Genomic DNA, 23,655 nt, shown 5'->3' with positions numbered 1-23,655 from the left:
GCATCATTGTCACTTTTCCCAAACCTATTTATCAAACAAAAATCATTGCAAGATGCAACATATGGGAGCTTGCAAAGAACTCCAGAGTAATGGTAAAAGACCCACAGGCTATTCTTACATTAGCTGATGCCAGTGTTCAAGAATCTAACATATGTAAAACATTGAACAAGGGTGATGTTTGTAGGAGGATATTGAGCAAGAAGCCACTGTTTTCCAGAATGCACATTGCCACCTGTCTGAATTTATTAGGGACTGTCTGGATGATCCAGCAAGCTATTGGAACAATGTTTTGCACACTGATGAGACAAAATTGGAACTGTTTGTCATTTATGAAAAATGTTACATTTGGAGAAAATGAAACACTGAGTTCCAATAAGAGTGCCTAATCCTAGGCATGAAGCATGGCTGTAAGAGTATCTTAGATTGGTACCACTTTTTAATCTCAGAATCTGACAGTTCTCAATCACTAAGGGAAGATTGGTGACAAAACAGAACGTTCTAATGGAGATGTATTCTTGTAAGATATCACTAAATTCATGTTTATGTGAAGTCTTTGTGGCTGAATGTTTTCTACTTTTCCTGTTTCAACAACAGTCTCAAACAGTTGCCAATGGATATTTGTGAAATCTGGATTATGGTAATTCATAATGTCTATATAGGAATAATTCTTTTAAAATATTGCTGAACAAATAGTAGATATACTTACCTTCATTGCTTGTTTTATGAAACATAGATACATATGTATTTTATGTTTGCAGAAATATTCTTTTGTAGCACTTTTGACTGATGTCTTGGAAATTGAAATCAAAGATAAATTTGCCAAAAGTCGTCCTATCATCAAGCGTTTTCTTGGAAAGCTTACTATCCCTGTGCAGAGACTATTGGAAAGACATGCAATAGGGTAAATGAATATGTTTCCTTTGTTCATTTTAAGCCTATCTGAAAGAAAGGAAAGATTGTTTTCCTTTAAAAGATTAAATATTTGCTCTGAACTTTATTTACATTTCTTAAGCTTTTCTCTTATATATTGTCTCACTCTTTCAACACAATCCCTCATATACCATTTTAACAAGTTGTTTTTTTAATTAAAATGTGCTGAATTATAAGACACAGGTTTGTACAGTAGTGTGCAAATTTATTGACAACATTGTCTGGTTTCAAATATTTTAAATTATTTTATAGTTGAAAAGATGCAATTAAATTCAGTAAGGTTAGAATGTATATATAATCTCTCTACAGATATTTTGCGAGTTTTAAATTATTTTTTTTCCAAACAATACATTTACATTCAATATATTTATAAAGTTAATTTGCTTCTTAAACAACTCTGTAGAGCAAGGCATTAATCAAACAGCTGATGTTAAAGTTTAATACTGTGCACATTAAGAATCTGTTTAAAGATATGTTGCTGTATATGGCAAAAAACCAATGTAATGTTTTAATATAATATAAGTCAGATTGAAAAGGGACGCGGTGGCTTGGTGGGTTAGGACACTGAGCTTGTTGATCAGATGGTCAGCAGTTTGGCGGGTCAAATCCCGAGTGCCGCGTAACAGAGTGAGCGTCTGTTACTCATCCCAGCTTCTGCCAACCTAGCAGTTCGAAAGCACGTAAAAAATGCAAGTAGAAAAATAGGGACCACTACGGTGGGAAGGTAACAGCGTTCCGTGTGCCTTTGGCGTCTAGTCATGCCGGCCACATGACCACGGAGACATCCTCGGACAAGTGCTGGCTCTTCGGTTTTGAAACGGAGTTGAGCACTGGCCCCTAGAGTTGGAAACGACTAACACACATTTACCTTTGCCTTTAAGTTAGATTGGGACTTACTCATATGTTGAAAACTAAAGTGTCAGATATAATACCTACATAAAAATTCTAGGAAAGGGACATACTAATTAGTAAGAGGGCTTGTAACAGAGAACATGAAATGCAATACTTACAGTATTTTAATTATTAGTAATGACACAGGTCATAAGAATCACAAAGCAAGTCTGGGCTAATCAGTACCTCCATAGATTGCCTATTAAGTGTTCTAATGAAATAAGAAGGACCTCACCCAGATCGTTTCTAAGTTAGGATCCTACTGTGATTTGCTCAGAACGGTTGTTGCTCTGCATTTGTGCTGCTTCTGCTTCTGTTTTTGGATGCATTCATTAGAGGGATTGATATAATTCCCATTAGGTTTGTGGAATGGCTGCTTCACCACGTTTGGCACACAGTTTTGCTTGGGCACACATTTAATGTGCCTTAATTAATTGCTGTATCGCATTCTGTAGATTTACTAAACAAGAATATTAATTAGTTATTTATGTAATACTTTGCCACTTTTTATTGAGGCATAAGAAAATTCTTAGGGAATAGGTCCAATGAGCCTACAGTTCAGATCTGTATCTTTCTACTAGGAAATTAAGAACCTGACTGAGAACATTCTGAAGTTTGTGGAACACTTCACTTGCTTGTCAGTAGGCATCTAATCAGGCATACACTGCATACAGGTGGGTGTGCATCCGTGATTTAACAAGCACTTTGCTGCTTAGTAAGTGAAATGCCACTGTGGATCTCCTGTCTGAAATTGTGAAACAGCTGCAACCACTGAAAGGCTTGGCAAGACTCCTTCAAGATCTTCCTGAGGACTTTTGGGCATGTGTTCATATTCCCTGTCCTCAGTTCTACAAAGTTTCTATTTCATCACAGTGTTGTCATGCTGTTGCATGACTATTAAGAATCAAACCAGTTTGTAAACAAATGGCTCCTTTTCCACAGATTTTCTCAGCAATATAATACGTTGCATATATGGAGAAAGACAAATTCAGTTTGAAAACAGGTATCAGCTTTTCCCAAGTGGGGTTGATGCAGGTAAGAAAAATACATTGCAGATTTGAAAAGAAAAGGTTACTTACAGTAAGCTATGTTGGCCTGTGAAATGAGTGTCCCTCTGAGCCAGGCAAATGCTGCAGTCTTCTAAAACATTTAGGATTCTTTATTAAACTTGGGTCAAATACTGTACTGATGCCCTTAAAAGTGAAGTTTCTAAAATTTCAAACATTTTTTTCATGTTATATTTTTTGCTTCAGCAACTGTATTCTAATTTAAAATTCAACATTGTGCTATGCTAAACAAATAGATGTGATTTTAATAAATTTGCACACTACTGAATGCTACAATATATTTATCAATCCAGGAAAATTTTGGGATATTATTTAATCATTCACAAGATGTTAAGATCTAGCGTGTTTACCTCTGAGGTCTTTTTCCTTAGTACTGTTTACTAGAATATTATTATGACATGCAAGCCGATGCTGGTGACTTCTTCCAGCACAGTAGTAGTAATATTGAAATACTCATTAATAAGAACTGACTGGGCTATAACTCTTAGGTTCATGTTCAAAAAAGAGATTAATGGGAACAGTTCCTTACATATCCATAAAATGCATTTTTCTTGTAGCAATGTGTTTGGTCTGTTTATAGATTTTGTCTGCCATCTTGTGGTCACATGAAATTGTTCCATGAGGTACTGGGCATTTTGATTTGAATATGCTATACATATTCAGTGTACATATACACTGACTATTCCCTATCACTACAAACAGCCTAAATCATATACTGTACAAAGTTTACATTAAAAAGTTCTTTGTGGTAAAGTATAAGCCATCTTCTGGGAGAATCAGGAACCTGATCAGAAATATTATTATTTATATAATAATATATAAATTAATCTTTATTCTGATCCCAACATTTATCCAAAGCAAGGCATACTAGTGGAATTTGAGAGCTTAAACCATTCAGTAAAATGTAGCAATGGCTTAGTCTGTCTCCCACTGTTTTTAGACTTGATCATAGAGTTGTTACCTTTAGAAACAGTTCTAATTCAAATGCCTTGGAAAAATTCCCTGTTGGGAAAGTGGGAAAAATTTCAGAATCAAGAATTGTTAAATGGCTAGGTTAAATATTATGAATTGAATTAAATAAAATATCCGTATCACTATTGGTCATATGCAGAAGAAAAACATGCATGTTATATTCTGTATCTAAAATAAAATGTGTAATGTTTAGAGGAGGAAATGATAAATATCTTTATTACAGCCATGGGTAAAGGGGATGTTCATACAAGATAGTGAAACATTTAATTATACAACCTATTTTGTTTTTTTAAAAAAGGTATTTTAAAAAACGTATGATCATTCATTCATCTTGAACTCAATGTAGTTGCAGGCATTTTTCCTTCTCTATGTTATAAGAAGCTAGACTGTTTGAATTAATGCTTCATGAAATTTTCAGTGGTTAAACTTGTTTCACATAAGAATGTATTGAGAGTGCTAGAAACAAATATCAAATTATTTTGATTGGTTTTATCTTTTCATATTCTCTTTTACTTTGTGATTGATCTCTCAACAAAGATTGTCTTGCCAATTATGTATCTAACAATCAAATATTAAAAAATATATATGTAGTATGATCAGCACGTATCAGCCTCAGGTCAAGCCTGTATGCTCAAAAGCTAATTAATAGTAGGATTTGTCATCATTGTTAACTGCACCCTAGATTAGGAAAAGTGTAAGCTGCCTTGAGTCCCCAAGTGCGAGTAGGTGGCAATATAAATTTTCTAAATTTTTTAAAAAACAACAAGGATAACAACTAAAAAAAAAGCCAACACAGTGCTAGGCTGCATTAAGAGAGGGATAGAATCAAAGATCATGTGAAGTGTTAATAATACTGTTATGTATTGGGCTCAATGGTAATACCATGTGGGTTGCTGGAGCAGCTAACGGCTCTCCAGCAACCCAGACTACAAGTCTCCAGTGCTGCTATTGGCTGTCCCTAGGCAGCAATGGTTGCTTCAAACCTATTGGCTGCCGCCTAGGGGCTAGACTATATATTGCGGCTAGTTACAGCCCAATTCTCAGTTCAGATCTTGCAAGCAATAAACCATGAGCTTTCCTGAACTCACTTGCCTCGTCTTCATTCCTGCGCCAAGGAACCCGCTACACAACAAATACCACTTTACAATGCCTTGGTAAGGCCACACTTGGAATACTGCATCCAGTTTTGGTCACCACGATGGGAAAAATGATGTTGAGACTCTAGAAAGAGTACAGAGAAGAGCAACAAAGATGATCAGGGGATTGGGGGCTAACACATATAAGGAATGGTTGCTAGAATTGGGTATGTCTAGTTTAACGAAGAGAAGGACGAGGGTTGACATGATAGCAGTGTTCCAATATCTCAGGGGCTGCCACAAAGAAGAGGGAGTCAATCTATTCTCCAAAGCACCCGAAGGCAGGACAAGAAGCAATGGATGGAAACTAACCAAAGAGAGAAGCAATCTAGAAATTTCCTGACAGTTAAAACAATTAATCAGTACAGAGGGAGGGAGGGAGGGAGGGAGGGGGAGAGAGAGAGAGAGAGAGAGAGAGAGAGAGAGAGAGAGAGAGAGAGAGAAAGAAAGAAAGAAAGAAAGAAAAAAGAAAGAAAGAAAGAAAGAAAGAAAAAGATATCCTTACTTGTCTCTACTTTGAGTATAACAAAAGACAGGAACCTGTTGAATTATTGCTAAGATAATCATGTTCCCTGTCATACCATGCTTTATTGGTAGGCACTAAAACCTCCGTGCAACACAGCCCTAGTGGGGTTTTCTATAGTGGAAAAACAGATTTCTTTGAGACTATAATGGATCCCAATCCAATATCATCATCATCCATAAGTATTTTGTATGTTTGCTATGGCATGAAAATGGAGGTTAGAAAGAATAAGGGAGGCAAGGAATTCTTCAGCTGAAGTTTTATTTGAATTTGAGAAGAACTAAGTGAAAATCATCTTTGTTTTCCTGAGGCAGCCATTACTGCATGAAATCCTGATGCTTGTTACTGCGTTGCAAGCTCTGAGAATACAACAAGTATCTCTAATGACACGTGCATATTTATTAGTCTGCTTTGGTGACATTATCCTATGTTGGATCAGAGTATTTTGTTTGTTTGTACTGCACCAGGAATTTTAACACTGGAAAATAAAATTATTGGCCCAATCACAATAAACTTGTGTTCCTGTGTGTTCCTTTCCTCCCAAATCCGGCAGATGGATTGGAGGTATATGACTCATCCAATGGAAACATCCCATTGGCTCAGCCAGTTAAAACATATTGAAAGTTACAGAAATAGAAATGTTCATACACAATTTCCTTTTGCAGAGATCAAGTTCTCAGCTATAACCTTGGTAGAAGGCTACCGGCAGACCATGTGAGTGGATGTCTTCAGTTCAAGGTAGAGATTACTTCTTCTCTTCATGAAGGTAAGATTTTGAAGTAACTACAAAAAGAGTATTATGACTGAACAATGTTCACTGAGGTGTTTTTTTAATCCCATTTATATCCCGCCCTTCTCCGAAGACTCAGGGCGGTTTACAATCTAAAGCACAAATCAATGTGCTTAGCAATAGCCTTCACTCTATGTATATGCCTGCTTATTAGGGCTTTCGCCCCCCCCCCAGCAGCATTTTACAAAGTCAGCATTGCCCCCCAACAATCTGGGTCCTCATTTTACCTACCTCGGAAGGATGGAAGGCTGAGTCAACCTTGAGCCTGGTGGGACTCGAACCTGCACTAATTGCAGGCAGCTGGTGTTACTTAAGGAGGCATTAGCCCACTGCTCCACCAAGGCTCTTAGGATGAAGTTTTGATTAATTTGGATTTTTAACCTTGGAATTTAATGAATATGGCAATGATGTTTTCTAAGAAGCTTTTGGGGATGAAGTGACAATAAAGATGCTAGAGCATTGCTGGAGGAAAACAAGAGCCTACATTATAGAGATATGAGTGAAAAAAGCATATTTTTTTCTGCCATTAAGTCTGTAGAATGCCAACTAGCAATTTTTTTTATGGTAACCTTAAGGAATGAATGTGATGAATGGCTGCTGTGAAGAATCTAAGCATTTTAGATAAAGTTGCTGAGATTCACTCAGAGTTACATCTTAGCTGGGGAGATTCTTGTACTTGGCTAAGAGCAAGATCTTGCCATTTTATTTGGGAGAAGTTTGAACCTATGAGGCCTAAGGAAATGGATGGGTCCTCTGTAGTTTTAGTGCTGCCACCGGTATTTTAAATCCTTGTTCTTCTTTCTATAGTCCCTGTATATCCTTCTTACTTGAGATGTCATGTTATCCCAGTTCTTTTAATTAGTTTTATAATCTTTCATTAATATTTCCGGTTTTGAAAGCTTATTTATAGTATTTCACTGGTAAGTCTTTTAACAGACGTTTGTACTTTTTTTACTTGCTAATTGATCTACCTAATTAAAATCATTCTGTTGTCTAACCATTCTTAATTTCCTTAGCAATTACTGGTAACTAAGTATAAGTTCTGCATATTCCTTGTTTTCCATTAGAATTAATGCTCCCAAATTTTCTGATATTTACAGTGAATTAATAAAAAGAATATTAATTTTATAAAGTCTCACAGATATAAGCTTGCTTTTCTTTCTTTCTTTCTTTCTTTCTTTCTTTCTTTCTTTCTTTCTTTCTTTCTTTCTTTCTTTCTCTTCTTTAAATTATTCTGTTAAATATCATGCATTTTATGGTTTTGTGTGAAATACATGGTAAGAATTTGGTTTTTCTTGTTAATCCATGTGCATTCAAGGGATGTCCAACTGGTCTCTATATTATGATACAAAACCTCTTTTTTATGAAAGGAAGTTAATATGTAATATTTGAGCTGTTTAGTAGGTGCTGCTGTAGAAAATGTGCTCAGAATTTGAGGATTCCATTTTCTCTCAGGAAATTTATGGCTGTATTTTGCAAAGGATTATTCTTTATATGATCCTAGTTGCACATTCAAGACCTTGTGTTTAAATTTCTTCTTTCTAACTCAATTATTATTTACCTACTAGAAATTGCTGCCTGCATTCAAACGTATATTTGGTTAAGGAAGTGCAAACTGATTTGAAATGAAAGCTGAGTCCCTGTAAACTAGTGATCAAAACCAAACCAGGAATCCTAAACAATTGCATTGCTCCTGCTTCTCCTTAAAAATGTTAGAATTGAAAAAAAAGGGAAACAGGTCAAGTTTGCTTTCTAATCACACTAAAATAATCTGTTATCTGTGGCCTCTGTGGTCTTTTGGGGAACCATATTTATGTGAATATGCTGGTAGTGCATGCAGCTAATTATATAATTGTCATGTTTGAGAATATAACTAGCGCAGCAGCCCAATATAAAAACTTTCTTCCTGTTCAGTTGTAGCTATCAGATTACCTGGAGCTGTGATGATCCTCCCCATACTCTTGGCCATTCTCCCATATCTACTGCTGCCTCCTCACTGTAGCACACATAATTCAGTTCTCAGGGGCTTTCTAATCTCTTTCGCTATTTCTCTGAAATTTGGCAGCTTGCTATATTTTCGTATAAATACAATCCAATTCTGTTGAAAAAAGAAGTTACCATTATGTGTTTCTTCAACTTTAGTTGATGGGAGGCATGTCTCATTTTGGATTGGAGTCTGAGATGAAGCAGAATGTATTGAATGGAGCTCCACTTAAAATCTTACATTTGATGCATAATTGTAGGGTATTTCCTAAAAGGAGATTTAGTGAAATTTTAAATGAAATTCATCAGTATAGTTCTGTACACAGAACTCTCTCAAGTGCTGCTTCTCTCTCGTGCAACCCACTTGGGCCCTCAAAATCTGTTAAAAATAGTGCTCAGTTCCGGAGAATGGTCTGAAGATTTGTGGTAGATGCAAGGAAAGGAATAAGAATCAGCATAGATAGGAGATGTTTGTACAGTTAAGACACATGAATCAGTTTCACTCATCAGTCTTTGTCTTTTCATTGTAGATGCTTCACCGGAAACTGTAGGAACCCTTCTTGGAATAAACTCTGTCAATGGGGACTTAGGAAGCCCTTCTGATGATGAGGATGTACCTGCAGGGCATCATGATACTCATCCACTTTGTTCAAATGGGCCAATTCTTGAAGAATCATCTGGAGATGCCATCTTGCAGCATTCCTTTAGGACTAGTACAACTTCGGAAACAGATCAAGAGGATTCAGCCTCTACAACGTCAAGGTCCTCAGTTCCCAGGGGCCGCCAGGACTCCTTGAATGATTACCTAGATGCAATAGAACAAAGTAATCTTCCTAGATCTGGGATATCTGCTGGTAATGAACGTACTATTGGGGCGTCCCCAAAATTGAGGAGTAGCTTCCCCACTGATACACGACTTAATGCTATGCTTCACATTGATTCTGATGAAGAGGAACATGAATTCCATCAAAGTTTGGGTTTCCAGTCATCAGTGGATGATGATGGTGGTGGTTTAATTATGTTAAATGGTACTAGTAGAAATGATGAAGCAGCTTTCTTAAATGGCTCCTCAAGGCAAGTAACACAAAGCCAACCCTCTGAAGAAATGGTGACAGCACCAGATGTAGAAATACCTTTGCAAACTTCCTGTTGTCAAGAGGATACACCCAATGGGCCTGCTGAATTGGAGATAGCAGGACAAGAACCTGAAACCCCTCAGAATTCTCAGGATAATTGTTTGGAAGATTTAGCAAGCAATACCATTTCTGTACCTCAGGAGGCAGAACAACCCATCTCTGGTGCGGATCCTGGAACTTCCGAGTTAGTTTCTGGGAGCAAAAGGGAAATCAGGGAAGCTGAATCTATTGATCAAGGATCAGAACCTTCTCAGATTTCATCAGAGACCGAGCAAAGTGATGCTGCTCATACTGAGAGTGTTAGTGAATCAAGCACCAGGCCAGAGGGAGAAAGTGACATAGAAGGGGCTGATGGCTCTTGCAATGAAGGCACAGCTACCCAACTCTCCTCTGTTGACACTTGCTGCTCTTCCTTTGAAAGCAATCGCTTTCCTGAGACTCCAGCCTTTTCTTCTCAGGAGGAAGAAGAGGGTGCTTGTGCAGCAGAGGCATCCAGCAGTGACCCTCTTCCAGAAACTCAGGAAGTTGTGTGCACTCAGGCCTCTTTACCTGCGGTGAACGTACCAAGCGCTCAAGACGAAGGTCAATTGTTTGAAGTGGATGGGCTGCCAGATGGCGATGAATCAGAAGAGATATGGCAGAGGAGGCAGAATCTGCAGGCTGCAGCTGCCCATAACCAGTCTCAAGAGGAAGATATTAGAGGGGCATCAGCACCATGTGAAGGAGCTGCTTCACAGGAGGCTGGAGCTAGTGGAGGTAACCAGCACAAAAGAAGGCCAGTAAGATGATTGATAGCTTACATGTCTTCGTTCCACGATTGATTCCGTTTACCTTGGCAAGCTAGTTTAATTTTTAATTTTGAAAAATATAGTCCAAATATAAAATACTGGATTGTATAGCAACATCAATATTTTCCCAGTCTATGTTTATTTTTAATCTCCGTGCAAGTACTGTAAGAATCTACTTACAAAAGTGCATGAGTCTAACAACCTTTGGTTTTACTGCAGATCATTTAGGGTGTCATGAAGGATTTTTGTTTACATTGTTTAGTGTTGTCTAGTCCTTCAGACACTACAGTGAAGAAGGCAGGCAGGCAGGCAGGCAGGCAAGCAAGCTAAATTGGTCAGGGGATTAGGCTAGATATCCTTCCCCTGCTTGGTGCCCCAGGGAGGGTTGGTATTACCATTCCCAGATTTTCAAACAAGTTGGTTGGGAAAGCTGAGAATTACTGTATATTGCCATCAAATCTTGAAGTCACCAGACCTCAGGCTTAGGAGGAACTTTCACCTCCTCTCTGTGATCAGTCATCTTCTGTTTCTATAAAAGTTGAATGTAGGCTATGGAAGAACCAACTCTGATTGGTCAGAAGTTCCATAATTTCTTCATAGCATATTCTGAGATAAATAAGTAAAAATTAAAGTCTTGTCGCCCCTCTCCCCAAATGATGACCTTGAGTTCTTATACCGAGATTATACATTCTTTTCTTGGCAACGTAACACCATAGACATTTTTTTTAAAAAAATTATTGGATTTTATAGGATTAGGGGGAAAAATAGGGTTGGGGTTGGGGTTTAGAGTGGGGTTGGGATCGGGGTTGAGATTAGAACAGGGTGGACATATTGAAGGACACTTATTATTTTCTTCTCTCATTTATTCAAAGGACCATTTAATTATCCACAATTAAAAAGAATAAGACATTGGATGTAAGTTGTTTCTATTCAGAGATGTATTAGTAAAACTCTTCTTGGGTGCTTAATGACAGAAAGATCATCACAAGAGTTACCAGTGACATTCTCTGACTTCTTTTGACTTCTCCTTTCTACTGATCGCTGCTTTTTTCATCTTCTTTGTCCACATTCTCCTGTCCATTAAAAGAGCTGTAAAACCAAGCAGTTTCCTCAGCGGCTGGGCTAGGACATCATAGGATCCCATTTCTAAATGCGAATCACCTTATTAATTTTTGTTTGCCTCCTTCCAGTATGCCTGCTTTTGTGTTCTTTAAAATTATTACTCCATTGTTTTTACCTTTGTGAACTGCTCAGAATCTTGTGTACAAATAGTAAATATTGTACATGTTTTGATGGAACGTTTACATAGGATTTCTTTTGGATTTTAGGTGCTCAGCCTGATGGTCCTCAGCCTCTGAGATCTCTTCCCTCAGTTCGTCATGATGTTAGTCGTTATCAGAGAGTGGATGAAGCTTTGCCACCAAGTGAGGAACTTTTCCTGTTTTAATTAAAAGTATAAAGAATACAGACTACGTGAAGGAGTACTTGTTTTTTTCATAGTAAAGCATACCCTGAAGAATTTGAAGTAGCAGGAATCAGATCCCTGTTTAAAAGAACAGATTGTGTGCTTCATCTTTTTTCTTTTTTTCTCCCTAGAGATGGTGCTGCTGTGAGGCCCTTCTACTGGGAATGGAATTATATCACATGTGGTCCTCATTGAAAGACCACTCATTCAGCGACTATTTGAATTTGTGAACTTGCTGAATGAATGGTGGTTATGACCAGTCCTGGAATTTCCAGACAGTGCAGTGCTGCCTGCAGACATGTGATTGCAATCCAGGCACTTAGCAACCAACCAGTGTCCTGCGATGACATGACCACAATTTGCAAATTTTTCTGCAGACTTCCAGAAGCAAGTCAAGGGAAAAGCCAGTCAGAAGTTGGAATTCACAGTCACAGGAGGCCCTTGTTTAATCATTGTAATTGGGGACTACCAGAACTACCGTTGCTAAGCAGCGTAGTCACATTACATCACACTTTATGATGTGATGACTGCTTAGTGATGTAGGTTCCAATCCCAATTACTGAGGACCACCTGAGAAGAGAAATAGTCTGTTGTGGCATAAACCAGGTCCCTGTTTAAGTCATGGTTATCTATTCTGACAGACTAACAGTCTTCAAACTTTCAGATAGTTCCTTTCAAGTTGGGGATTAAATCCAGGAATTCTACACACATGATATGTATTTCACAACTCCTCTGCAATTAATAATCCTAACCTGTGTGTTAAGATGCAGGAGATCTACATTAAATAAAGATTCCTATGAGCCCAAAATACTGAAAAGGAAGCCTCTCATTTTGTGTTTTGTTGGTCTGTCTCCATTCTGTATATGCGTCACACGTGTGTGTGCATACATGTGCATTCTCTCTCTATGGCCATGATATGCAGAACTGTCAGTGTATATGCTTAAAATAATTGAATGAATAGATACACAACGTAGGATCTTACTGTCAAATAGAAAACATTGCTTTAAGTTGTTAAAATCCTTAATATTTTGTGATATGTTTCTTATCTTAGATTGGGAAGCTCGGATTGACAGTCATGGGAGAATATTCTATGTGGACCATGTTAACAGAACCACAACATGGCAGAGGCCCACAGGTCCACCAGCCCAGCAAATCCTTCAACGTTCCAACTCTATACAGCAGATGGAGCAATTGAATCGTCGGTGAGAAATTTTCAGATAGTTTTTGTTTTATCTGCAGTACAAATGAAACACAGTGTAAAACGTCATCTGATCAAGGGCAAAACTTCATCACTGCAAATTACACAATTCCCTTGAATTAAACAAATGTAGAAATATTTACCTTATTCTTCATAGCTTGCATCATACTGAATATCAGTATGAGCTAAGAAACAATTTCATATTTTATGGAAAAAAGCATTAAAGATGTGGTGCAGACATAATTCAGTGCAAATGTCCATATGGGACTGATGGAGAATTTAATAAACATTATAGTATTAAAAATATTATTTTAGTTATTATAATATGGTTTGGCACCTATGAAGGTGAAATGTTTCCAGAATTTTAAACAGTTGCTGAATGAATTGTCATAAGGAACACTTGTATAGATTGAGGAACAATACATAAGGCAGATGGAAGTGTGGAAAGTAAATAACTGCTCACTGTTCAGAATTGCAACTTTCACAATGACTATCAAAAGTAATAAATATTAGTCATATTCCTTATAGGTTTGGCTAGCTATATTATTTTCCATTATTGGTTCCAAATGCTAGTGTTTGGAAAAAAATGCACATCTAAAATTATGAGAGGGATTATTGTAAGGAAACAAACAAACCAAAACCCCCAGTTCCATTTTCTAGGTATAATCATGTTTTTGCAGCATTTTACTTAGAACAAAAATCAGTAAGAAGGCAATGTCTTCCCTGAGATTTAGAACAGATAGAAAATGTATTGTGAAAGAAAAAAAAACAACAAGCATGGGCACCAATTTTTAGTTAATAAATGTCTTATAATGTCATGCTTGAAATAGTTTAAGATGTGGAAGAGCAAGAACTTCTTGAAGTAGACTGGCTGTGGTTTAACTTTTTATTAAACAAATAGCTTTTTAGTTGTACTACAAGAGAACACTTCATTGCATGTATTGTGTGTGTGTGTGTATTGTCAATCTTGAAACTTTAGGTATCAGAGTATTCGCCGAACAATGACTAACGACAGGCCAGAGGAGCACTCAACTGCTCTTGATGGAGCTGGAGAAGATGCTGACTTCCACAGCCCACCTGCTGGTGAGAAAGACAATTTCAGTTTAAACTGCTTAGGTTTCATTTGAGATTGGAGCTCAACTATATTTGAGATAGGATATAAAATATAAGATCTGTTGCCATTGAAAAATGAATTTAACACAGCAGGATTCCCCCTCCCTTGTAGAAATCTAGGTGAAATTCTGAATGGTGTCTCCCAGTGGGCTCTATTCACCAAGCAGAGCCCATTTCTTCCGTTTGGGGCGCTATCTAAGCAGCGTGAGAGAAAGGTACACAGTGGGCGGGGGAGGATGAGTACAAGTTGCTTGGATGTAGCCTCTGCATTTCATTCTTTCTTCAGTGGAAACTGGTCATGTGGTATTCTGCTGCTCATAGGTCTGTAATCACACACTTTTGGTTTAATGGATTTATAGTCAAAGACCAAAAGAAATCACACCTCCTTTGATCCATTCACTATCTCATTTAGGTTTCTTGGGACTTCCAATATCCATCTTTTGGTTGTAAGCTGCTGCTGGTTAAAGAATAAATCAGTTTTGCAATCACCTATATTGGCTTCCTGACTGAGGCAAAAACTCTTGTTTCGTATCATGTTCTCTTAGATTTTCCTGTAATACTTAGAAAATATTTTTGTTTCTTCCATGATCAGGATCCAGTCTCCTTTTCTTTCACTATCTCTAAATTTCCCCTATTTTAAAACTAAACTCAGCAGCACTCCAACAAGGTGCCAATGGATGGATTATTCAAAAAATAATGGGCAATAATTTAGACATAATTCAGATGTTTAAAGTAGAGATTTGAAGTGTAAGGAAGGTGAAAGAAAGTGAAAGAATCATTGTGACTATCAATTGTTTTTCCTTACAGACTTGGGATAATGATCTAACAGCATTCTTTATTCATTTATTCACTTTAATTCCAAAAAGTGTTTACAACTCCATTTTGTAGTGGTGTTTAACACTAAGGAGAAATAAGTATTCCATGGCACATGTAAAGATAAAAATAGTTGGTTTTTTATTTATTCTCCTTGATGGCACTGAAGTCCTTGTCCGACTCAATGACTCTGATTGCGTGTTTGTATTAGATTACCGAAGGGACAATATGCTGCCTCATTCTACCTCCAGATCCAGGCTTACTCTGCTGCTCCAATCACCCCCAGTAAAATTCCTCATCAGCCCAGAATTCTTCACCGTGCTGCATTCAAACCCTGTGAGTAGCACCCACAAATCAAGCTTGGGTATAGACCCTGGAGGAGTGGGATATATATTTGTATTTTCAGTACCACATTTTTTGAATATTATAAAAATGGCAAGTTGGACCTCCAACAAAATGAGTGTGTGTGCGTGTGTGTGCGGACAAGTGCACATAAACATGTTTAATTTTAAAAATTACACAGCACCTTTGGCTCTTAAAGGCCACCCGGGATGGTTTACAAAATAAAAACCCATGCTTTGTTGAAATGTTTGGGTTGACAGAGTCGTAGGAATATGGATCAGGGCTTTTTCTGTGGCTGCCTTTTGCTTAGGAAACTATCCTGACAGAATGATCAGAGTGGCTGTATCTGGCAAGCAGCTGAAAGAATTATCAATGGTTTGTTGATGGTCTGTAGGTGTAGTATGAGAAATGCAAATACTAATTCTGTTATGAGAACTGAAATCCTCAGTGTGACACTCTGAGTTTTGGTATGTCTCTAGGGACTTGATATATACTCCTTCTTGCCTTTTTACTTTTTTAATTTGACTGACTGATCCAGGTTTGGGAGTGGGGAATGGAATAAAATAGAAAATTAGTTTTTTGGGGAAAGTGTATAGACTTGAATCAAATGGATTTGCACAACATGATATGCTTAACTTCAGAAGCATCCATAGGAATTGTTTTCAGTGTAAATTAAGAAAAAATAACTTCCAAACTTATCATCTTATTGGATGACTTAGACTAAACGAGGAGCTTAAAGCTTTTAACTTTCCATTGGTGAAGCATTTAACCAATGCAAAGATTTAATTCAGCTCTGAAAACTGGTTCTCTCACTCTACTGCTAACACTGTACATCATCAGGAGTATAGCGAGCAGATAATTTTGAGGGAATTGGAGTTTATGTTAGGGGATGGCAAATTCCCTTGGCTTGTACTAAACATTTTTCAAACTTATGAAGCCATTAAAATGTTAGTCCGAGAATCCGAAAATAACTCTTGATTTATTCTCCTTCCGCCAGAGTGCCTACAGAATGTTTACAAATAACACATGTCTGAAGCACATGATCACCAAAGTTCGACGAGATACCCATCATTTTGAGCGCTACCAGCATAATCGTGATTTAGTTGGCTTTTTGAACATGTTTGCCAACAAACAGCTAGAATTGCCACGCGGTTGGGAAATGAAGCACGATCATCAGGGCAAGGTAACAGATATAAAGAAGCAACTTTCAAAATAAACATATTGGTTTGTCTTAATCCAAATATTGAAGCATACATACATACTTATAACACTATAAATGAAATTTTTAAAAATGCATTAATCTGAAGGTCTCTAAGTGCTGTACAAAAGCAACACTGACATAGTCAATGAAACATACAACAAATGCAATAAAATGGAAACATAACTTAAAATAACAACAAAAACGCTCATACCTGATAATAATAATTATGAAACAATTATGAAAGATCATACATTTATTCACAATGGAGTGCTTAATTTCTACAAAAGAGATGTTACAGTGGTTCCTGGCAGTGCTGTGTCTACAACCTGATTCAATTTATCCTTATACATTATTTTTATTCAGATTTAAGTTTAGTCTTAAGAACAGTTGTAATTTTAAATGATTAAAATTTAATTTGATGAGCTATAAAAGTTCTTGTACATGGTGTCACTAGAAGGTGATATTATTTATTTTGTTTATCAGGCTTATTTTCCATTCCATTCCGAGTGACTCAGAGTTTGTGACTTATAAACCTAAATGCAGTAATTGTGATGGAATGTGTCTATGAATGTATCTGCTGTGATGGACTACAGTGAAGCACCAGTTTCCTGGGAGGGAGGGAGCACATTCCAAGGAAGAGGGAGGTGAGACAAGAGATGGCATAGTCCAGACTTGGATCATGGGACAAGGAAGAAATTTAAGATAATCACTCCCTAGAATCTCTTAGAACAGGGGTGTCAAACTCAATTTCATTGAGGGCCACATCAGCATTGCGGTTGCCCTCAAGGGGCCAGGTGGGTGTGGCCTGGGTGGGTGTGGCTAAAGTGCGTATGGCCTACTGGGTGGGCATGGCCAGCTCTACATCATTGGCATCAAGGGTGCCTATGGGGGCCTGGTCAGGAGTGGGACAGATCTGAGGGTCTCTGGCAGAAGGAGGGTCTCTGGGCCAGGGCCAAGGCAGTGGAGACCGTTCCCTCACTGTTTCCAGGATGGCTTCGTGGGCTGCATGAAACCACTTTGCGGGCCGGATCCGGCCCCCGGGCCTTGTGTTTGACATGTCTGTCTTAGAGTATATATGTTAGGTTAGGGTAGTATAGGTTTAGTCTGGCAAGATTGTGTCTATATGGTGTATGCAAATAAACAACTGAATGTTGGCTGGATTGTTTCATGTCATTCTTGGGCTAGGTCTAACAGTAATCAACTATAATATAAATAACAAAATATTACCATAAAGAAAGAAGGCCAAGCCCCAAGGAACAATCCAAATACAGGTAGAAACACTTCTGTGGGTCATGACAACTTATCAGACCTTGAAGCCTTTCTGAAAGAACAAAAGCTGAAGCTGATCTTATCTTCAGGGGAATGCTATTCCAGAGAGAGGCGGCAGGAAGTAAGAAAAGCATGTTAAATCTTTAGCAATGCTTCATGGTTTTTCCCCCTTTGTGTACTGATGTTTGTAAATTTGTGAACCCTTTTGAATTTTCAAAATTTCTGCATAAATATGACCTAAAGCATGATTCATTCTTCACACAAATCCTACAACCAAATAAAGAGAGTGCAAATAAATGAGTCGAAAACGTTATACTCTTTCGTTTATTCATTGAAGAAAATGATCCAAAACTACATATTGATGTGTAACAAAGATACATGAACCTTTGCTGGTGTGCCCCTGTTTTGACAGCAATAACTGGAAGTAAATGTCTATGATAACTCTTCAACAATCCTGCACATCAGCTTGGAGGAATGTTAGCCCAATCTTTCCCACATAAGAATTTCAGCTCAAGAAATGTGGGTGGACTTCCTTGCATGAACCTTGCTTCAGGTCCTTCCATAACATTTTTCTAGGACTAAAATTAGGACTTTTAACTTAGCTATTCCAAAAGTTTAATTTTCTTCTGCTTTAACCATTCTTTAGTCATATGATTTGTGTGTTTGGGTCATTGTCTTGCTGCATAACTCACTTTCCCTTGAGCTTCAGTTCATGATCAGATACCCTGACATTTTCTTGTAGAATCTGCTAGTCTGATTCAGAATTCATAGTTGCATCAATGATGGCAAAGCCATCCTAGGTCTAGAGACCACAAAACAGACCCAAATCATGATATTGCCACCACCATGTTTCACAGATGAGATATGTTGGAATATGGTGTTTGCCTTTCACGAAACATAAAGCTCATCATTCAAGCTCAAAAGTTCTATTTTGCTCTCACCCATTCATTGACCTTTCTTCCAATAGTCTTCTGACTAATCCAGACAGTTTTGCAAACTGTGAAATATTTAGCAAAATATTCATTTTAGAGAGTAGTGGATTTCTCCTTGCAACCCTGCCATGCACACCATTGTTGTTCAATATTCTCCTGATGGTGCTGTCATGAAAACTGACTTTCATAAGAGTGCCTTTACTTCTTTAGATGTTACCTTAGAATTCTTTGAAATCTCCGAGAGTATTACACAGTTTGGTCTTTGTGTGATCTTGATTAGTCAGTTACTACTAGGGAAGGTATCCATGGTGCTGAATTGCCTTCTTTTATATACAATTTGTCTGCCATTGGACTGGTGGAGTCCAAATTCTTTGGAAATAATTTTGTAACCTTGTGTAGGCATCAACTGCCTTTTTGAGATTCTCAGAAATCTCTTTTGTTTGAACTATGGCACACTTCTACATACTTGTGTTGTAAAGATCAGACTTTGATAGTGAATATCCAGCATTCTATTTTTTAAATAAGACAAGACCTCCCACACCCATACCTGATTATCATCCCATTGATTGAAATTTGACTGTAATATGTAGGTTTGGATCGTTTTCCTCAGTAAATAAATGAATCAGTGTAATGTTTTAACTCATTTTTAAAATCAAGTTCTCTTTATCTAGTTTTAGGACTTGTATAGAGAAGAAGTCACATTTTAGATCATATTTATGTAGAACTATTGAACATTCGAAAGGGTTTACAAACTTTTAAGTATGACTGTAACTTGGTAAAAGTTGAGCCTATCCCTTTGCTGTTCAATTTTTTCTTATCAATTATATAGAGAGATGAATTTGAGAGATGTTTAACAAGTGCAGAGAGTACAAAGTTAGGATGTTTGGCTAATGATTTTGATGAAAAAGAGAAGATTCAGAAAGTTCTAAAAAGAGTGAAGCAGTGGGCCAAATAGGGTTGAATTTAATAGGGAGACATACATAATTCTGTCATACGTACAGTACATACAGGCATATAGTAGGAGAACTGTAGGGCACAAGTATAGGATGGGGGTGATCTGGCTTGTAAGTAATATATGGGAAAGGAATCGGTGTTTTTGTCTAATCACGTTAAATATAAGCCAGCTATGTGATGCAGTTGCTAAAAAAGCAAATGCTATCTTGGAGAACATTAGGGGCATGTCATCCAAGTCATGAGAAATTATTATTGCACTTCACTCTGTCCTAGTCAGACTCCTTTTGGAGTACTAAGTCCAGTTCTGTGTACTACAATTCAAAAATAACAAAAGTGACTACTGGAGCAAGTGCAGAGGAAGGCTCCAAAGGTACTGGAAATCAAATCCTATGACGTACAGTTGAAGGATCTGGCTATGATTAGCTTAGAGACAGTCTGTGATTGTAGTCTCCAGTATCTGAAGGGTTAACACACACACAAAGTAAGAGCGGACCTACTCTCTATTACCCCAGAGGAATGATCAAAAGCAATAGGATAAAACTATAAGGAAGCAAGTTCAAGCTAGGCATTGGGAGGAGTTAGGCTGTCAGCCAGTGGAAAAGTCAACTACCTGATGTGGTTGTCTTTCATTAAAGGTCTTGAAACAGAGCTGGATGGTTATCTGTCATTGATGAACTAGCAGATCCTGCACTGAGTGGGTAGTTGGATTAGATAACCTCTATGACTTCTAATGCTTCTTCAAATTAGTCTGGTTTTACTTCATTTAGTATTGCAATTATTTGTTCTGAGCTACTATCAGTTTTCTCCAGCATTTATTAGCATTCAGGGACTTCCATTTTTCTTTTCCAACTCTTTTGATGGCCACAACAGTATGTTGCAACTGGAGAAAGCATGATCTTGACCATACATACTTTCATTATCAGTTTAATGTCACTGTACATTATTATAGTGCCTATAATTTACTTGAAACAGAGCTTCAGTTAGCCAACGTGGGTAAATGTGTATTTTGTCCAAACCAAAATACCCTGTTTCTCTTCCCAGCTACCATAAATATCCTAACTACACCCTTTTTCTGGTGGCCAGTGGGAATTTTAAAATTAGGCATGTATGCTCTCGCTTGTGCTGTTGCTCGTAGTATTCACCTTGATTCCTGACTGCAATATCATGGTTCAGATTAGAACAGAGCTTTGAAGCTCCATTGATTTTTCTTTTCTCCAACGGTACTTCAAAATAGGTATTCCATTACATAACAAAATGCTATTGCTTGGTCTCAAGCACGTGTGTATAATATGATTGTATTCATTTAGTGTAATCCCTAAGCTTCTTTACCGTTTGCTTAAGTATATGATTATAAATAAATGCTGTATAGTTTTTAAATTGCTGTGAAAGAATCAGTGCTATGCATAGGCAACACTATTCATTGGGAACCATTTGTTTTCCTACCTGACAAACATGCTCTCAAATTATGACTATGCTTTCAAATTATGTGTCTGATTTGGGCTTCATCTTATTAAGATTTTAGCCTTTGGGAGATTGCACTCATGCTACCTTATTTTAGATGGAAAAGATATCAGGCAGAGGTTCATAAACCAGTTAGGCTAGAGTATTTGAATTACACAAAACTGAACAGGACTGGAATGGTTTAAAATATCAAGCTTAATTGGGTTGATGACAAGAACAAGAAGAGAACTCCCAAGCTTTCAGCTAAAATAATTCACACAGTTCGCTAAAGTTAGCATTTGCATTGTAAACCTTTTATAGCTATGGCTGGGTGCACAGCAGGTCTCTAGTGTAGTTTTCTGAGATTTACAATTTGTTAAGCAAAATCTTCATTAAAATATATGGCATCCTCTCACAAAGTTAAATCAGAAGAGCATGGGCTGACAAATAGTAGATCAGAGGGGTCAAAGCAGTAATACAGAGAACTAGTGTACTTCTGACAGCCAGTTTGGTGTCAGCAGTTAAAAATGGTGGCAGAAGGTTTCTACTTTAAGAATTATAAGATTCTGTTAATGTAGCCTCACAATAAAATAGAATTAATTCATCCAGTCATGTTTCCTGTCCAGTTTATCTGGGAGGGGGTGACATCAATCTTGCAAGTTTGGAAAATGCAAAGTTGTCTCTGCCAGTGTTAACTGCTTGATCCATTAGGGTGGATCCTACCTAAGTTTCTTTCTCTGAGAGTTAAGCCACTGCAGCCTCCTTCCTCTCATGTCTGATTGTTATGTAGGTAACATCTCTTTCTCTGGTTCCCAAGGTCACCTACACATTCCATTACACCCAGACAGTCACCAGGAGTCATCACTCACTCAAAGGCACCAATAAAAGAGAACGTGTTTCTAAGTTTGACTTTCAGACAGATTCCTGTGTCAATCTTGTAACACTTATCTGTTTTTCAACTTGTGTCTTGCTACTGTATTGTGTTTCCAGCAACTACAGTGTAGTAAGAACAGCAATATAAATAGCTGAGGTATTTTTTTGTGTTCCATGGTTGATTTTGCTTCACTTACTTTGTTGTGATATGAAGACATTTGTCAGTCCTGCACATGTGGTATTTCACAATTATTTCTTTGCTTACAGAAACAGCTTATTTAATAAGCAATTGTACTATGGAATCTCTGCAGTCATTTTCATAGTAGAGTTGGGTGATAAGCTTTGATTAAGCTGTCTTTAAATGTGTGTTACCTTAGATGTGCAAAGATTTTAAATCACCTCCCCCCAATCAGTATGTATGGGGTTTTTTGACAGTTTCAAGGGAAATCTGTGAGTGTATACAGGACAGATAATTTGCTAACGCAGATAGAAAAATACTTTATAAAATAGTACTCATTTGACAACAATCCAATACGAGATAATATTTATACCAAAACAAATTGCCAGTGTTGTATTGTATCTTTCTTCTGTTCCCCTGAATCTATGCACATGTTCCTCCTTTCCAAATTGCTTTAGAACAGGGGTGTCAAACTGCCGGCCCATGGGCCAGACACATCACCAGGAGACCGTACCCACCCCATTGCCGACAATGGGGAAAAAGCTGCTATATGTTGCATGACGTCATGTGACGTCACAAGTTTGACATGTCTGCTTTAGAGCATCTCCAGAGCAGAGTGGACAGAGGAAAAAATCTCTCTAATGGGGGAAGTTGTTTCGTGAATCAGTCATCATGATTGGATTTAGCATCTTGGAAATAGACAAGAAAAAATAAACTGCAAACACAAGAAGTTGAGGAAGTTCTTTTTTTTTAAGCCTTTTGAAAAGCACAGATAGTTTAGTCTTTTGGTATAGGAAAATAACACATTGCTTATAGAGCCTAGCCATATTTCAGTCTTTCAAGATGTAGAAATGATTGGAGGAAAGACAGTGGAGAAGAATCAGTAGTTCTTTGACAGCTGATCATAGATAGAAAACTAGATAGATTATTGGAAAATTGTCTCCTCTAAATACTACTGTAGATAATATAGAAAGAATTGTACAATATGGGAGGAAACCTGTCACCCAACAAATTCACAATCAATATAAGATGAAGGGATGGCTAACTTGGGTGGTTTTAATATACAATTGGATAAGTCATGAAAGACAGGTTTTTGAAGGGCTAAGTGCAGTGGTGGGATTCAAATATGTGAACAACCAGTTCTCTGTGTGGTTGCTGCTTCCAGAAATCCATTCTGGGCCTGGGCAGCAAAAAATTAGCTACCGGTTCTGCCAAAGTGGGGTGAACCGGCTGAATCCCACCACTGGCTAAGTGTCTTGAAAAAACTTTCTGGATAAGGTAGCTGAGATAAGGTATTTTTAAAATCTGCCTTTGGAGCCCATTAATAAAGGAGGTTGGTAGAGTTGGAATACTTTAAGTTATACCAGTCATCAATCTATAATCAAACATGCCGTAGGAATTAATTGGGTTCTTTGTATTTGTATTCGTCTGTTCATGGTTGTAATCTTACCATGTATAAGAATTAAAATATGAGAATATAAGAACATTGTATTATAAACTATTTTTCTAATAGTTTTTTTTAAAGTAAGAGGAAAAAAAGGGTAACAAACTTGTTTGTGAGCAGGGACCCTTTGGGAATTTTGAGAATACTAAGTGGCTCACAAAATGGCGATCATGATGGTCTTTGTTGGTTACAAAATGCTCATGCTTTAGGAGGCAAA

At 37.5% G+C, this 23,655-nt stretch overlaps 1 protein-coding gene across 1 annotated transcript in view; it reads left to right on the top strand.

Moving 5' to 3' along the window:
• Window positions 1-23,655, top strand: part of HECW2 (HECT, C2 and WW domain containing E3 ubiquitin protein ligase 2) — a gene marked incomplete at its 5' end in the record, with an annotated part of 120,359 nt that overhangs the window by 49,591 nt on the left and 47,113 nt on the right. The window contains 8 exons of the mRNA XM_081314529.1: window positions 759-901; window positions 6,185-6,285; window positions 8,823-10,184; window positions 11,545-11,640; window positions 12,733-12,883; window positions 13,859-13,962; window positions 15,017-15,141; window positions 16,145-16,330. Coding sequence (XP_081170655.1) covers window positions 759-901; window positions 6,185-6,285; window positions 8,823-10,184; window positions 11,545-11,640; window positions 12,733-12,883; window positions 13,859-13,962; window positions 15,017-15,141; window positions 16,145-16,330 — 2,268 coding nt within the window. The remainder of the gene's footprint in view (window positions 1-758; window positions 902-6,184; window positions 6,286-8,822; window positions 10,185-11,544; window positions 11,641-12,732; window positions 12,884-13,858; window positions 13,963-15,016; window positions 15,142-16,144; window positions 16,331-23,655) is intronic.

This window comes from Vipera berus (assembly GCF_964194415.1).
Source record: "Vipera berus genome assembly, chromosome: 1".
NCBI classification, from domain to species: domain Eukaryota; kingdom Metazoa; phylum Chordata; class Lepidosauria; order Squamata; family Viperidae; genus Vipera; species Vipera berus.
The sequence above is the reverse complement of the archived record's forward strand: the minus strand, read 5'-3'. Positions and strand labels throughout refer to the sequence as shown.